At 38.8% G+C, this 18,770-nt stretch overlaps 1 protein-coding gene across 3 annotated transcripts in view; it reads left to right on the plus strand.

The window, feature by feature from the left end:
• Positions 1-18,770, plus strand: part of AIG1 (androgen induced 1) — a 239,652-nt gene that overhangs the window by 54,031 nt on the left and 166,851 nt on the right. For all 3 annotated transcript variants that reach the window (XM_033867792.2, XM_019951922.3, XM_019951921.3), the window contains exon 2: positions 10,164-10,319. In XM_033867792.2, the coding sequence (XP_033723683.1) occupies positions 10,164-10,319 (156 nt within the window). The remainder of the gene's footprint in view (positions 1-10,163; positions 10,320-18,770) is intronic.

The following is an 18,770-nucleotide window of genomic DNA, read 5'->3' on the forward strand; positions in this document are numbered from 1 at the left end:
GTTCATACGAACACTCTACTTTCGGAGAGCGGGGGACACCTGCAATAAAACAGTGCAGCTCAGTTGAAATATAGCTGTGTGATCTCCTTCTTTATAGGGCCCCCAGCATTTCCCAGCCATCCTTCTACTGGCCCCAAGTCAGGTCCCCTTTCTTCTCCACTCAGCTGTCTTTGCCACTGTCGTTAATTCTGTAATTAGTAAATGTGTGTTAATACTACACCCCAGATGTTGTGCCAGTCTCTAGGGATACAACATTGAACTAAAACCTAACCCTGCCGCCATGTGTCTACAAGAAAGTCAGGCATTTATAAAACAGCAACACTAATGATGATTTCATTACACTTGAATCAAGTGGCAAAAAAAATAAAAGGTGACCTGAAATGCATATTGGGGCAGGGAGAGGGGGACTCTAACTTGCTCTAGGTAGCATTTTATTGTTATTCTTGTCTTGCTTTTCCTTATAGTTTTACCACATGTGTGTCCCTGGTCTAATATTGTGGGGTTGTTTTTTTTTCATTTCTTTTAGAACTTTATCTAAATAGTGTGATACTTTTTCGGTCTTTTAAGATTTGCTTTTATTGTTCAGTGTTATGCTTGTGCAGTCATCTGTGTTGATATATGTAACTCTAGGTAATTTATTTTCACTGCTGTATTTTTTTTTTTAATACCTCTGTTTATCCATGGTTGAGTCTGTGCACATTTGGGTTGTTTGATTTTTTTTGTCATTATAAACAATTCAGATATGAATAGGAAAGGTATGGTAGAGATTGGTTAATTTTCAATATGCATGCAAATTTTAGCTCTGGTCTTTCACTTCAGCCTTCTCTATTGAACACAAGTACCACAAATTAGTAGCAAATTTGACCACTTTGAATGTTGCATCATATTTAAAGTGTTACAATAATATCTCCATCAGTTTTCCTGGTGTACTATCTATAGAAGGTGGCATAAAATAATTAAATGACCCAAAGTCAAGAGATAGGTCAGACCATCTATCTGAGTAATTAAAAGCAAATGTCCTTCCCTCATTCTTAGCATTTCATTAGAATAACTAAAATATTGTCAGCAACGCTATTAAATATCAGGGAAGTCATGGTGAATTAAATGAGATATCTATTGTCTCTCGGCTCCAAATTCACCCTATAATACCTGCTCTTCCATAACTTTTTAAGCATTTCTCCTTCACATTGAGGATAATGTTGAGCTTTCTCAGTAAAGGGCACTGAAGGAACATTGCAGGAGGATGGAGCTTCACTTACTGATTCCAGCTGCTGCCCCAGTGGTCAGCTGTGTGGGTAGAAGGACATTTAGTATCGTTCTGGCCCAGCCACAGACAGGGAACGTGGAGTCCCTGCAGCTCTTCCAACAAGAGCACCACCTGCACCAGGTCTCCTGCCCACAGTGGTCACTCAACTCTTGTGCACCTGCCCATCAGCAGAGGCCCCCTTTACCTGGGAAGGCTGCTTCTTGGTGGAGAATTTCTCCACCATCCAACTGGCTGCAAACACACCTTCTCTAGTGAGGTCTGAAGCCCATCCTTGGGGAGGGGGCTTCTTCCAAGTTCTTCTTTCCTTGGGTACTCTCCCTGAGCCCTGGGGCACCCTCTAGCATTCTGTTTACATCTAATACTCTCCTATGATAGCCTAATCATTCTTTATATTAAACTTACCCTACTTAAAAAAAGTCAACAAAAAATATAAAACCTAGCATAAACTTACACATCCAGTGTTCTAAATGTCACCAGTTTGTAAAGTACAAGAAAATCGTGTTACAATTTAGTTATGACTCAAAATTATGTCCATTAAGTTACAGTTGACCCTTGAATAAGGTAGGAGTTAGGGGCGCCGAACCCCATGCAATAGAAACACCCATGTATAACTTTATAGTCAGCCCTTTGTATCCAAGGTTCCTCATCTGTGGATTCACCCAACTGCGGATCATGTAGTATGTAGTATCCACTACTGAAAAAAATCCATGTATAAATGGACTCGGGCAGTTCAAACCCATGTTGTTCAAGGGTCAACTATTTTAAAGCTATAAGAATAGGTTGTTTCTCAGTAGAAACATAAGGTGATAACTTTGTGAAGAAAGTAATGGTCGTATTTACTTTGTTACCTAAGTAATTGAGAACTGTAATGTATTTCTTAGTTTCCTAATAACAGTACCACTTCTAACTTTTAAAAGTTTCATACCCATCTGAAGGACAGAAGCATATACCTAAAACTCCATTCTCATTCCATGTTGTATACTCTAGGTACCAGGAGACATACATAAGACCATTCATAGGTATATGCATCCTCAACTTTACTAGATAATGCCATTATTTTCCAAAGTGATTGAACCAAAATATACTCCCTCTAGCATTGTTCCACATCATCTTCCACAATTGATATTATCAGACTTTTCTGTATCATTAATGTAATTATAAAATGTCTTAGAGACCTTTCATTTTTTCTAGATTTTACATTGGCACTTGAGTTGATTGGCGGTAGGACCCTTCCAGCACTAGCTTCATACTTTCTCAAACTATAAGAACCCTGGGATTTTCTAAATACTCTTAATCTAGAGGCAAAATATTATGGAGTCATAGAGGAACTAGTGGAGAATAGAAGTGAAAAGAATGGTTCATCTTATACCTTTCAGTCTCTGCACCAGTAAACTTCAAAATGATATATTAAACAAATTAATGTGGTACAACAATGGCCAGTTTGAGTTAAAAATAGAAAATATTATCTGTTAGGGAGTGAGACCTTTCAGAGCCCATCCAGAAGCTTTGTGTGGAAGACCCTGTTTCTGAAGGCAGAAGGCAGCATCTAGAAACAGGGAACTGCTTTTGTGAGTATTTTAACCATTCAGTTCCCTGCCAAGTATTTGTCTACAATTAGGCAGACATAGTCTTTATGTAGACTCAACGTTATATCAAAATCAATAGATTCATAAATATTAAAATAGAAACGTCTGTGGACAGGGGCCATGTTTTCCTAATCGGCTTTATTAATACAACTTTACCTGCAGATGTATATGCTCTTAATACATGTAGTTTAGTTTGTTATGTACAGATTGTGCATGGGTTATGATTCTATGTCAACTTACTACTTAAGATCTGATTTGGTCTTAATTCAGGTCCTTTTTTATTTAGGTTTCAGATTTATCTAACTCTTTAACTAATGATTATGTTTGGCACTTAAATCATCTTCTGCTGCAGTAAATTGTTACCACAAGTAAAAATTTAGTCAGATAAAATCGATTTTACAGTGTTAGAACATTTAATGCACTTCAGAACAGATTTGTGTTATTAAAGTTACAACATTTTTTTCTTTAAATAACTGTTCACCACTGTTACTGTGCATTTAGCAAATGCAGGTGCCACTAAGTTAGAGGTTAGACACTTCTAAGTACATTCACGTTTGCCGCACAATGTACAATCATTTAATAGTCTGTGTTAGTAGTTTACTAAGTGTTTTGTATGTAGTAATCAATAAATATTTGTTAAATAAATCAATGGTGTGTTTAATTCAGTATTTGAAAGGATTAATACTAATAGTTGAAAAAAATCTTTAAACCTATAAAAGTTTTGAGTGACTTCTAATGTCAGTGTAGCACCGTGAAAACACCCGAGGGAAATTTTCTGTCGTATTTGCAGATTAGAATGGAATCTCTGGGAAGATCCCTGCAGTGCTGTTATCAGGATGGTGCTGGAACATGGCATGATTGCACCCATCACTTTGTGAAGCACATCCAAATGTTTTCTTTAGATGACTGTTCTCCTTGCTTAGATATTGAAAATGATTCTGTGGTATTGTAATGAATTTTGTGGAAAAGCTTTCCTTTCCAAAGCTGCTTATCTAAGTGCATTATTTCTGACTGAAAAGCTTATTTTTCTTTCTGTCTGTCTGAATGGATTGCTAGCCAGTGGTGACTTATGGCTGACCTCATCGATTTTCAGTAATGAGATAGAGCAGTATGAGGTAAATGTCTGTGTACATGGGCAAGGACTCTAAATCACATTCTGAAAACCACGGGCTTGATGATGCAATGAGTCCATCTCCTCAGAAATGTTTGTGGTGAAGATTCCTTGAAAATGCTTGGGCTTAAAGCACATCACTTAAACGGCGGATTTAGAAAAATAAAGTTACAGTCATTAGAGTGAGAGAACCGTATTGTCTTGTTCAGGCTAACTCTCTCCAAGGGTAGTAACGGAAAATTCACCAGGCAGTACATCTGATGGGTATAGTCTAAGTGGATGAAGGAGGCAGAGAGAACTTGTGGTGCTTTTAAATGCATTTATTTCTCTACAGAGTAACATTCAAGCGTGTAACTGATCATGGCTTCCATGTAACTGATGGACTGTGTACTGTAGTATTGCCACAGATGTTCAGATGTCTCAGGCAAGGAAGGCACTGGAAGCAAATGCAAAAGAATCCTTGCAGAATTCAGTCATCTGATTTCATACTGAGTCACTGCCCCTTGGTGTCGAAATACGTTTGGGATTCACTCTTGATCTTGATAATAAGAAGGAGTTGCGCAGTATTAAAAAGTAAGGCATTTGTGGAATGGAGGGGGAGTCCCTTAGAAGATTGTGTGTTATGGTATTGCTATTTTGTAGCTCTTGTATTCTTTCAACATGGTGTTTAACTCCTTTCAGTCAAATTCACTCTTCACTGAACACACAAATTGCCATGGATTGCTTTTAGGCAAGAACTGCATTGAAATTTTTATGAACTGACAATAAAATAACTGTTTATGCTATACAGTACCACATGATATATGACTGTGTGAGATACAGGAAGACCTCCAACTCACACCATTTTTCCAAATGTGTTATTCACCCTTCTGCATAGGAGAAATTACACAGATACAAGACATCCATGTATGTTACATGGGCATGCGTCACGTTTCTTTTCTTATCTTTTCTTTTCTTCCTTCCTCCCTCCCTCCCTCTCTCTCTCTTCCTCTCTCTCTCTCTCTCTCTTTCCTTTCTTTCTATTCTACTATTCTTTTCTAGATTACATGTACATTTACTATACATAATATTGTACACTAATTACAAAAGAGTTTAGATAGATTTTTCATTTCTTCTGTATCATCTCCCCTTGCTCTGTCCTCATACAGAAGACTCCTTTAGGCCTTCCCTTATGACACCTATAAATCTCACTGCCTTTTTCCCATCTGTTCTCTCCACAGTTTTCCTTCATTCCATGATCCACGTCACTCCAATTTCATTGCCACCCCTCAGAGTTCTGCCTTCTTATTTCCTCTGTCTGCCGTGTCTAAAATTAACTTTAAATTAAGCAAAATCTTCAAAACAAACACTGTGGTACTCTTTGCATTAATCTTATGAAAGTACAATATAATCAAAACGCAGTTCGTGATAGATACAAGTTACTGGAAATCTTACTCCCAAAGGTCAAGACAGCTGTACTGTCTTTAAAAATTCATACAAATAGTGATTCCATTTCTTACTTAAGGTGCTGCTTTTCTTATTTTGGTGCATCCTTGGTTCTTGCCTGAGTTTGGCCAATTAGGCTGAAATATAAAAATTAACAACTGAAGTAATGATATAACTTGATATATAGACTGTAGCTTTGGTACAATTACATATAAATGAGGATATCGAAGATGACCTAGTGAAGTGAAATAAAACCCATTCTGGATAAACTATATCATATATGTTTGGGAGTAAATGTTAGAAATTTAATGAATTTGCCCTCTAGTACAAACAGAATTGTAATAGTTTAGTGCATTCCAGAGAAAAAAGGAAAATAATGTTAAATTAATTTAATAAAAACAACTCGTGGAAAAAAGATAAAGCTATGAATGGAACTTTGGTACATTTCCACATTTGTGGAAATGAACCTAAACCTAAAATGACTCAGTAAACAAGTTGTGATTTCTGACAGGGAGAATTGAGGGGGCGGAGAGAAGATGCAGAGCGAATTAAACAGTAGAGAACATTCTAGAGGAGCAAATGCTAGAATGACTCAAAAATATCCTGGGATTTTTTTTTTTTCATTCTGATAGATTTCTATTTATATTTCTTGGAGAGATATGGTACATTTGACCACTTCATTTCTACACATGATGATACAAAATAATAAGAGCAACCAGCCTGCTAAGAACTCAAAGCCAGATGGTGTATATGTGTCATGCTGGGTTGATGGTTTGGAAATGCCAGCTCTGCAGAATGGCTGGGGCTGAATAATGCTTCAAGGTAATCCTACGTAAGATTCACTTGTGCATCTCCATGTGACTTTCACATTCTTAACTTAATGAATTTTAAGTTACAATGGACAACATGATATATATAGGCAAAAGAGTAAAATGTCTCTAATGTGATTTGTTAGCTGTCAGCTCAAATCAAGTTTTAACAAAGTAGCAGAAATCTAAAATGGTTTAACAGTTCTGGCTAACTGCTTCTTAAACTAGCAAATAACCAAAAGTCAATCCTTGCTTCTCTGCAGGGAATGATGGCCTGTTCCATAATTTTTAGGTATTACATTTTGAGGATTAGCCAGTGTGTGTTAAAAAAACAAAACAAAAACAAACAAACAAAAACCAACCCTAACAAAACCCAACAATTCTCTCTCTGTCTCCTGATGTTTGGAAATCAGGTGAAAATTGTTTTTGGTACCTCCTTTCTTTGATTTCCACATACTCACTTTGGGGAAGTCTTCCACAGCAGTTCAGGCATGGCGGCCATACTGTGGTCATAAGCAGGGGAGAGCCAGTGGAGAGACCTACAGACAGTGACAGGGTAGCCAACAGGTAATAGTGAGGGGACTGCTGTGTTAGATGACACCAGTGGATAAAAAGAGTAAGAAAAGGAATCAGCTGTAGAGAAGTATAAGATTTCATAGTACCATTAATCTTCTAAATTTGGCAAATGTTGTTTGCCAAATTTGTTGTTTCAGTGGTCACTCTAGGGTTTACTATATGCATCTTTAACTTATCACTGTCTTCTACCAAATAATATTATACCACCTTATATGTAACTAAGAATTCAACAGCAGTATGCCTTCCATTCCTTTTTGTCTTTTGTACTATTATAGTCATAATTTTATTTCTAACTATGTTTAAGACCTCACAGTATATTGTTATATTTTTGCTTTAAATAGTCAATATCTTTTAAAAATTAAAACAAATTAGAAGATAAATCTTTTATAGTTATCCACATATTTACTATTTTAGCAACTGTCGCTGCTTAGTGTAGATTTGAAGTTATATTTGGTATCATATTCTCAATTCCTTTTACATTCTTATAGTGAAAGGCTATTGGCAATGAATTCTCTCAGCTTCTATTTGTCTGAAAATGTCTTTCAACTTTGACAGTTTTTCCCCCTTAAGCACTTTAAAGATATCATTTTACTGTTTTCTGGCTTGTGTTGTTTTATACAAGAAGTCTGAGATAATTTTTATCTTTACTTTTCTGTACATGATGTCTTTTTTCTGTAGTGACTTTCAAGATTTCCTCTTTTTCACAGATTTTCAGCATTTGATTACACTTCTGTATACCCAATAATCAACTTAAGAAATAAAATACTGATATAGTTGAGGCCCTTGTGTGCTTTCCTCAATCTTATCCTCCTTGTAGAGGTACCTAAATTTACTGTTATTAATTCCATGTGTTTCTTCGTATTTTACTTCATATACATGCATCTTTAAATTTATCTTTGCATTTTTTGAAATTTATTTTAATGGTGTCAATACGCAGCATTTTTTGTTTCCGTTTTTGTTTGTTTAGTGTTTTGTTGTGAGAATGAAAAATTGATGTGTGCTTAGAATTCCATTGTGTGACTATAGCATGATTTATTTATCTAGTCAACTATTAAGAGATATTTAGATTGTGCCATTTTTCTGAAGCAATGAATGTTAAATTTAACTTTCATGTAAATGTGACTTCATAGTGAAGTCACTAGATAAAAGAGTATATACATCTTTAAATTACTAGATATTGCCAATTGTTCTTCAAAATGGTTTTCCCAATTTGCACTCCCACCATAAGGATTCTGGTTATTCTCCATCCTTATAATACTTGGTACTCTCAGAATTAAATTGTGAGTAGTTACATGGATGAGAAATGCTATCTAAATTTGCATTTCCCTGGTTATCGATCAGGTAGGACACCTTTTAATATGTTCACTGCCAGATTGTCATAGAGATTATTATTCCCCAGTATGGCCACTCCAGTTTCTCAACCCCCATTAGGGTTGACATAAAGATCTAACATCTAAAGTCGTAAGATGTGCTATGGAAAATTTTCCCAAGTAGGAAATTATTCTCTGAGTCATTTAAATCATTTCTGGTCATCACAGCATGATTCTTGACAACACTTTAATTGTGCCATGCTCAAGGTGGCAGTCTTAACTTCTCCTCTGTTTTTTCTGGTTGTAGAAAAGCAAGAACCCTTACGTCATTGAAGGCAAAAGATAGCCTAAATTATGAAGAAGAATAGAACATTATTCTGACTAAGAATGACTGATAATAGCAGGATCTGTTGAGTTCAGAAGAGCCTGGTGTATTAGACGTAAAAAATACTGCAGGATTTTGTTTATTTGACTAAAACTGGTGGTGGAATCTCCATTACTGGGAACTTTCAAAGTGGCTAAGATAAGAGTTTAACCATCTGAGTATGTCAGTGCTTTGCTGAGGGTAACTTTGAGGGTCCTTCTTCCCTTTGTTCTGTGCCTCAGGAAGGAGCAGAGCTTTCACAGACTTGTTCCACTGCCAAGATGGTAATTCACTAAAAAAATTATTTTGTTACGTTTGCTAAACATAATGAGTAAAGTTGTATCTTTTACAAATAAATCATCAGTAAATTATTTCTTGTAAACGAAATCAGAAAAATTCCCCTGAATCTATTCTTGGTGCTAAATGGGTATGACTTTGAGCCTAGGGAATATATTTTCTGCCCTTTCCGTAATTTGAATTATCATCTGCCAAGCTGTATTACAGTATGCTGCCTGCCTTCACTCGAGGCAAGGGATCATCAATACTTTTACCCCCACTTTAGGAATTTCACAAATAACTGGGCTCTAGCGTTTCAATGTTCTCTCTCTGTGATAGTCCAAGTAAACATAGCTGATGTCAGTAATTCAATTTGTAATTGATTGGGGAATGTACAAGTGGTTGTTGTACATTATTTGGGAAAATGGTGTGGGTATCTAAGTTTACATTACTTTGGACAGATTTTATTTCATAAAGATTGAAAACCTGAGAAGGAGGTCATTTAGTTCAAGTTTGACAACAGAAAATTGCTCCATTTCAGTACTGATTATTGTATTCAGTTGATTTCTCTATGACTCAAGGACTAGAAGCTTTCTACCACTTCCTTTGGTAGAAAAAATTTTGACTCTAAGAGATTAAATCATAGGAAGGTTTCTTCACATTCAGACTAAATTGTCTCGTTTATTATTGATCTTTTTAAAATTTATTTATTTTATTTATTTATTTTTGGCTGTGTTGGGTCTTCATTGCTGCATGCAGGCTTTCTCTAGTTGCAGTGAGCCGGGGCTACTGTTCGTTGCGGTGCACGGGCTTCTCATTGCGGTGGCTTCTCTTGTGTGGAGCACGGGCTCTAGGTGCATGGGCTTCAGTAGTTGCAGCATGTGAGCTCAGTAGTTGTGGCTCACGGGCTCTAGAGCACAGGCTCAGTAGTTGTGGCGCATGGGCTTAGTTGCTCCACGGCATGTGAGATCTTCCCGGACCAGGGCTCGAACCTGTGTCCCCTGCATTGGCAGGCGGAGTCTTAACCACTGCACCACCAGGGAAGCCCTACTGATCTTTTTTAAGTCTTTTTCTTTGCACTTTTTAGATGTTTGTTAAATCACACTAGTCAATATTACTAAACCACAGATGTGATGTTTTAAAAAAAATAAGGGACATGTCATTTGAGAACTGATACCCCTTTCTGTCCATGCATGTTTTGCATTTGTCCTTAGGTGTGCAAAAATGGAAGCAGTGTTTTTAAGATGAATTTTCTCACCTATGGTAGCAAGTTGTAAATGTCTGACTCTTTTTCGGTTTGCAGGGCTAATAGCTCTTGAAGTGTGCATCTGATCCTCTTTTACCCTGTGTCATGTTGCAGAGGTGTAGCTTGTTTGCCGTCCTACAGCTTGGGTTTCTTTCGATCTTATTGACTAATACCAATCATTGTCTCCCTCCAGGTTATTCAAGCTGTCTTTTTTGGCATCTGTGTGCTGACCGATCTTTCCAGTCTCCTGACTAGAGGAAGTGGGAGCCAAGAACAAGAGAGGCAGCTCAAGAAGCTCATCTCTCTCCGGGACTGGATGCTGGCTGTATTGGCCTTTCCTGTTGGGATTGTGAGTATGACGTACAAAAGCATTTAACCACGAAAGAAACTTGGGTCTTACATCAGACTTCTAAGAGGGAGAAAAGGGCTCATTCTAGGCTTCCGTATTGGGGCTGCCATAACAAAGCACCTCAGACTGAGTAGCTTAATCAGCAGAAATTTATTCTCTCACGGTTCTGGAGGCTGGAAGTCTGAGATCCAGGTGTCTGCAGGCTTGATTGCTTCCGAGGCCTCTCCTTGGCTTGTAAAGGGCCTCCTTCTCCTTGTGTCTTCACATGCTTTTCGCTCTGTGTGTATCCGTCTCCCAGTCTCCCCTTCTTAAAAGGACCCGAGTCATACTGACCAGAGCCCCTCAATGAACTCATTCAATCTCAATTGCCTCATTAAAGACCCTGCCTCCAAATACGGTCACATTCCGAGACACTAGGAGTTAGGACTTCGACGTGTGAATTTTAGGGGGACACAGTTCAACCCATAGCCGTTTCTTAAGCAGCCCAAACTTGAAATGTATGTTCCGTGGGTCTGTGACCATTCTGGTAGTTTTGAACTTGGGAGAGGAAGTCAGTATTAGCTCATGCTTCTTCACTTACCCAGCGGTGCCATTAGCTAATATCACTTAAGTAAATGCTGCTTAATGTTTGGGTGTCTTCTGGCTTCGTTGATTTTCATTGTTTTCAGTTAGATTCCCTCCTTAGCTTAACTTCCTTTACAGATCTGTTAATCATCCATTGTCTGTACATAAACCATGTTTCTTTAAAGGGCTGGGGCCCCATGAGATTCTATAGATTTTAACCTGTGTATAGCCAGGAGAAGAATGAGAGAATGCTTGTAAATTGTGAGAACAATTAAGAGTGTGTTATCTAATTCAAATTCAGAACTTTCATTGGCCACCTGATTTCTGGGAAAAATAGAAACCCATGTACCAAGTCCAAGGTCCTCTGTAGGCAGAGTCAGAAAGTTGTTTTTTAAATCCTTCCAGGACTTCCCTGGTAGCTCAGTGATTAAGAATCTGCCTGCCAATGCAGGGGACGCGGGTTCAATCCCTGGTCTGGTAAGATCTCACATACCGCAGGGCAACTAAGCCCGTGCACCACAACTCCTGAGCCTGCACTCTGGATCCTGAGAGCCACAACTCCTGAGCCCACGTACCGCAACTACTGAAGCCCATGCACTCTAGGGCCCATGTGCTGCAACTACTGAGCCCACATGCTGCAACTACTGAAGCCTGCCTGCCTAGAGCCCATGCTCTACAACAAGAGAAGCCACCAAAATGAGAAGCCCGTGCACTGCAACCAGAGAAAGCCCGCACACAACAACAAATACCCAACTCAGCCAAAAAAAAAAAAAAACTTTTAAAAAATAAATCCTTGCAATGACTCTTATTTATACCTGGCAGAAACCTCTACGTGCTTGTTCTAAGACCAGTCAGTGGACACCCAGACTATCACTGAATTGCTTTTTCTATGTACTGAGTTGTGTTTTCTCGGATGAAGTAGCCCTCAGCTCTTGACAACAACACAAGGAGAGTAGTGTAATCTGGTCACACTTCTCTGTTCATTCCTCATCCTTACCCTCTGAAAACCTAGATAGTTGCTCAGATTGAAGCCATCTACCAAATCTCTCAAACTCTGTTGCTTAACATAACAGAGTTAAATGCTTTACATAATATATTTGATATTTCCTTCTCTGGATTTGCCTTATAAAATGCAAACACCTTCTATCAGAATACTCATCTGAGAGAAAATTTCCATTGGTATAAACTGTAAAGACTAAACTTTCTGCATGAAAGAATTATCTAGAAAATCCAAGTCTGTATATTTTGTTACTTTTTACTGGCTTACCCCCTTGGAATTTTTTTTCTTCTTCTTCTTCTTTTTTTTTTTTTTTTTTAGTTGCAGCATGCAGGATCTTTTAGTTGTGGCATGCAAACTCTTAGTTGCAGCCTGTGGGATCTAGTTCCCTGACCAGGGATTGAACCTGGGCCCCCTGCATTGGGAGCGTGGAGTCATAGCCACTGGACCACGAGGGAAGTTCCCTTACTCCCTTGGAATTTCCATAGGCATGTCACTGACTCTGGAAGTCTTCCTTGGCTAGAAGGAATATAATAATAACACAATACAAAGGTAAATAGGAATATAATATTAACCATTTCTCTTAGCTCTTCCTCCCCTTCTATGATGTGGTGTCAAACTGTGTCTCTGTGAGCTTCAGTTGTATGTCTTGCCACTCTCACCAAAGGCTCATTGCATATGCCCTTTAGACATTTATGACGTTACTTTAGCCAAAAACTTTTTGGTCCTGCTTGAGACTTGAGATACTTGTCAGCTTTCAGCATCCTTCCTGAATTCAGCCCGTGTGTGTATGCTTCATGGTTTGTAAAAGAATGGGAGCCTTTTTTGTTTGCTTGTTTGTTTGATTACATCTGATATTTTCCTTTGTGCCTCACAATTTTTGTTGTTTTCTGTGTGTTTTAGAAGAGGGAAGAGAAGTAATAATGCCTTTAATTTCACCCCCTTTTTAAGTCAGAAATCATAATATTATATTTTCATCACATAATGTACCTTTCCTAGCTGATGAGCTTCACAGAAGAATTTAAAGAACAAATAATGAATCAGAGATGTGCGGTTTCAATGATTTCTTTAACTCTTATTTTTCTCTTGCCCACTGGTATTTTTTATAGTCAATATTTATGTTTTTCATAATTTTCCCTGTTATTATGAGTCATTTTCCCTTTTACAGTCACTGGCCTTTTATTTTTCCTGACCTTTTTGGAGCCTCCTCCCCACTCCTTCCTCTCTTTTTCTCTTTCTGTCTCTCTCTTTAATATTAAGAAGAATCCTGGCCCATAATTTCCTTACATTTTCCATTGTTCCTTACTCTGTCATTTGATGTTTTGTATCTGTTTACCTGATTTCTCACTCTAATGCACAGAAATTCATTCTGAGGCAAAAAGCTGTTAATGCCTTCTTCCTAGACCCCATTAATTTTATTGTGAAGTCATATTTACAGAGGATATGAATTTGGTTCTTTATAATCATTTTTATCCAAAATATTTTTTGCATTAAAACATGCAATTTAATGATTTTTTGCCTATCTTTCCCCATGGTTATTTCCCAGCTTTCCTTTCCAAGGAGCCCTAATGCAGTACGCGGGCCTCTCACTGCTGTGGCCTCTTCCGTTGCAGAGCACAGGCTCCGCGGCACGTGGGATCTTCCCGGACCGGGGCACGAACCCGCGTCCCCTGCATCAGCAGGCGGACTCTCAACCACTGCGCCACCAGGGAAGCCCGAGCCGTAATCGTTGCTATGACTTCTGTAACTCCTCCATCTCCCCCAGCTGCTCAGTAGGGTCTGGAATTCCATGGTAGTTTTACCACTTAAGATTTTCTTCCTTGTTAACGTATGTATCCTTCCTGAAGCAATGCCATTAGGAATCACCTGAAGTGGTGTCGTCTTTACTCTTCCTGTGGCTCCCGGCCTGGGAGGGAGGTGCCTGGCCCAAAGAGTTCATTATATCAGAAGGACAGGAATAGCAGTAATGCCCAGGACCTGTAGGATCTGTAATGTAAGAATGCCTATGTGTGCAAATGATTGGTTATAACATTTGTAATTCAACAGCTTGTACCATGTTGGTTGACACAGTCAAGATCCTAAAGGGCAAACTATGCCCAGAGAGCCTGGGGCATGGCTCAAGCATCCTAAGGAGGAAGGTACAGAGGCTCCACTTAGAAGCCTGCGGTCGGTCCCCAGAGACCTCCAGGCTCTGACTGCCTAGTGACTGCCAACCTCACAGAGGACTTCCTCTGCCATCTTCTCCTGGTTTCCTCAGCTCCACGCCTTCTGTTTGTCAACCACAAGTTTGCGGGGGGCAAAGCAATGTTATTTTTGCTTCCTGGTACAGGGCAAAAAGGCAATGGGCATAAAAAGAGGGCGGAATGGCAGCTGAATGTATCACGTCTGCTCAAAGTTTCCCAAAGAGACCTCTTAGGCCCGAGCTTTTCTGGCACTCCCATTGTCTCTCTCTCTCTCACCTCAGCTGTAACTATGGCAGCAAGAAAGACCTGGTAGGTTATCTAGGATTTGTATTTTCTCCACTAATGTTTCCTCCAGTAACGAGCCGACAGTAATTGCTTTATGTGGGCATGAAGCACTAAATATGATTTTGTGACCCATGGACCTGATGTGTGTCTACTTCATGTACTCTCTCTCCTCTCTCTCTCTCTCTCTCAAGGATATATTAAAATAATGAAGCATTCCAATCCAAGATAATTGGGCTAAGGCTTTGTTTCAGCGTAACCTTGAAGAAATCAGGCAGGTCTGCTTGAGTGAACATAGCATGTATCATCCTGATTTGTGTAGATTCCCGTAAATGCAAAGCTGGCCTTGATTAGTAACGCTAATGGCCGGAAACCACCACCACTCCCAAAGCCTTGCAGCTCATTTTTGCAGGGATAACCCCTGGGAGGCTCTTCTTACCATGTGCAGTTCATTTCTGAACGCTGTCCCCCCCTTTAAAGAAGCATTACAAATAATTCTATGACATTATGTGGTCTGGAAGCACTGAAGTTTATTAGGAGCAATCAAACCAAGAATGTCTTTTGTCTCCTGTGAGTTCGTTGACTTTTGTGCTGGCAGATACTCTTCTAGTTAGGAGACTAACGCTGAGGCTTTCAACCAAAAAGAGAGAAAGAGAAAGAGTAGCACACAATGAGTATGATGAGTATGAAATTGCCTCTTTCAAAACTCCCAACTGTGTCTCCAACTGCTATCCCAAGCAGCCCATTGAACGACGAAGAACAATTAGATATTTTCTGTGAATTCGAGTCTGTGCGTCCCGTTCCTCCACAGCTGCTCAGCTGCGTGACGCACATAATCAGATCTCACCACCTCTCCAGTACACCTCTGTGCCTGGGCTCACTTGGGTTACTCTAGAGCAGATGCTGGGTTGCTGCTTCGCTAACCTTGATGGGTGGGTGAAGATGAGGATGTACCTGTCTCACTAAAGAAGCAGTGGGTCTGAGAAGGTCCTGGAAATTTGGATCTGTTCTAACCTAGGATGGGATCCAGGGTGTCCTGAGCAAACGAGCATGTGCCGCGATGAACTTTTCTGGAATTTGAGCTTTTCATCTGAGTTGAGTCTCAGAGCTCTTTGTTAACTCTTTCTGGTGTTATAATCACGTTAGGAAACGTGGAAAATGGAGTTTGAAATTTCAAATGCACACTCAAAGCAAACATATCTAGCAATTATTTTCAGAAGGAGATTCCTCAAAGTCTTCATTTGTTGATATACTAGCTAACTCTAAGCCATCCTTCAGAAAACTTTTGTGATGCATATAAATTTAGATTGTCATACCTCTACGATTTAAGAAAACGTTATTTTCATTTCCGATTTTTAAGGGTAAGAGATTGGCTTAAATGGAAAGCAAACTTAGTAATGAATATTAGTTACTAATATTAATGTCTGTTAATGTAACACACAAAGGAAGGGAATTTGATTCTATTTGAGATTGTAAACAAAAGCTTTTCTTTCTGTTTTGATATTAAGGGGAAACTTGGGATTTAATACACTTAATATCTCCTGATCCTCTCTTTATTAAATTTTCACACAGGTACCTAAAATCAAACTCTTTTCTATTTTCTTTAAGCCTTCGCTGAGGTTATAAGTTTCTTCAAATGCCCTTTTTCTTTCTCTTCACCTTTGAAGTTAAAAATATAAATATCAGCAAGGTCATATTTTATGGTTAAACCCAGTTCATTTGGGGTTGAGTCAGTCATAGGCTTTTGCCCTGTGCTGAAATGAGTGTGAGCTGAGTTGCCTAAGGGGAGGTTCGGAGATGAGGATTCATTCATTCCTTAGCAAAAGGAGCCTTTACCTCCCATCCCATTCTTCAGTCTGCTGAAAAATGTTCCGAAGACTGTCATAACCTAACCTAGGTGAGTTGTCTTAAACTCACCTTTTTGAATGCCTTTTCCAAAGACGAAGGGCAATAATATGACTAGACAGATGTTCCCGGTAGAGAACCAGGTTGCTTCTTGACCATCTTATATATTCTTCTCTCCTAAATGAAAACCAAAGATTTTCTGCCTTGGTGAACTATTTAATTCGTACACATTCACGCCAACTCAGAGTTGTCAGCTTGCAAGACAAATATCTTCAACACAAAAAATAACCACACTTTGACAGAAATTTTACTGTAGGTGCCTATTTTTAATCACTCTACAATGAAAACCACACATTTATATCCAGAACATCAAAGGACAGAAGTTCTAGTCAAGTCAGTAGTTATTTGCAGGTACCTGGAGCTTGCTAGGTGTAGCAGGTACTGAGTGCCAGGAGCCGTATAGTGGTCACTAAGAACTGATCTTGCCTTTCAGGGTCTCACAGTTTAGAGAAGGTGACTTTATAAGCCATATCAACAAGTAAATTAAAAGGTAACATGATGAGTATAACAACACATGCAGGTACAGAAGTAGCCCATAAGAGGAAAGGATTGGTTTTACTGAGTGGGAGGTCCTGGAAGACTTCCCAGAAATGATGATATTGGAGCTCTGTTTTGAAGAATAACTAAAAAACATATTGGATGTGTAAGTTAGTGATACTCTTCAGCTGCAAGTAACAGAACACCCCCAGATATTCACCTGGCTCACTCTTTCACTTCATTCAGGTCTCTACTCAAATTATTCCACCTCAGAAAATTTTCCATGAATAACCTTTATAAATCAGCCTCCCTCTGTCATTCTGTATGCCCTTAACTTACTTTATATTCTCCTTCATTGTTACTGCTACCTGGCACATTATATGTTTATTCTTTTATTTCTACTGTATGTCTTCTCTGACTTGACACCTGCCCTATGAGGTTAGGGAGATTGTGTGTCTAATTTACTGCTATAACCCAAGCATCAGAAGCAACGTGTAAATAATTCAGTATTTTTTTAGTGAATATCCAACCAACCGTGGCTTAAGCAATAAAGATAAACAAGAAGCCTATAAGCAGGTAGTTTCCAGGCTGTATTGCTCAGTATTGTCATTTAAGGCTTATGCATTTTCTGTTTTCCACTTTTCTGTCTCCAGAGTCTTGGCTTTTTGTCTTTGAACATGCTACCTACAATCTCAAAAGGGTTGATAAACCACCAAACATTCATATGCTTTGCACCCATGTTCAAGGCAGGGAGAGGAAGACACTCTTAAGGGAGCTCTCCCTAAGGGTTTGTCTCTTCATCGTACCAATGAACCTTTCCCAGAAGCTCCATCAGCCAATTTCCCCATGCATCTCATTTGACTGTCACATGGCTAGAACTGGCTGCATGGAATGCTGGGAAAGCAAGTAGAAGACGAAGGGAATGAGGTCACCATGAGGACTTCAATTAATTATGATTTATCCTCATGAGTTAGGCACACTGCTGCCCAAACAAAATCACTAGTGTCAAGAAATATTATAAGTAACAAATCTTGAGAATAATAATTAAATGTAAAGTAAATAAAAACTAATAGAATTTTAGGTTATTTATTGTTTATGTTGATATAAGAAATAGATATTGTAAAACTGACGAAACTAATCATAGACATTTTCTATCTTAGCCAAGAAAGGCAAATTTTTTCCATTCATTTTCTGCCAATACCATTTTTTGGTGCATTCTCAGCAGTATTTTCATGAACAACTGTCTAAATCTGACATTTGAAGAAGTTCTTCTCAAAGAAAATCCCATACGTTACACAACTGACTAGATGGCTTATGTTCATTTTCTGAAACTCCATGTGAAATTTGTCAGAGGTAGCCCTGCTTTAGTCCAGCAACCGGGTTCAGTGAGTAAAAATCTGCCTTTAATAATAGTCCCCTAGAAATCGTAGAGAATTGTCGTGTTCTGTATACCATCTCACAGAGTTCCTACTCTCTCTAGGCAAAAAGGCCACAAATATATCTCAGAAAAGGAAGATATCTTCTTCCCATATTTATATACACAAGTAAGATATGTATTTGAAATATGTAATGGAGAAAAAAGTAGACTTGTTAATTAATTCTACTATTAACAATTAACATAAATAATGTTAATTCAATAACATTAATAATGTATATGATTCTTGTTCTCAAAAATATGACCCCTCCAAGACTTCTCTGATGGCGCAGTGGTTAAGAATCCACCTGCCAATACAGGGAACATGGGTTCGAGCCCTGGTCCGGGAAGATCCCACATGCCACAGAGAACTAAGCCCGTGAGCCACAACTACTGCAGCCCGCGCGCCTAGAGCCCGTGCTCCGCAGCAAGAGAAGCCACCAAAATGAGAAGCTCGCGCACCACAACGAAGAGTAGCCCCCGCTCACCGCATCTAGAGAAAGCCCGCGTGCAGCAAGGAAGACCCAACACAGCAATAAATAAATAAATAAATTTATTAAAAAAAAAAATGACACGCCCCCCCGAAACCAGGATCTTTTATATGCCCTTGTTTGGGGGACCAAGAACAA

This window comes from Tursiops truncatus, chromosome 12 (assembly GCF_011762595.2).
Source record: "Tursiops truncatus isolate mTurTru1 chromosome 12, mTurTru1.mat.Y, whole genome shotgun sequence".
In the NCBI taxonomy this organism is placed as follows: domain Eukaryota; kingdom Metazoa; phylum Chordata; class Mammalia; order Artiodactyla; family Delphinidae; genus Tursiops; species Tursiops truncatus.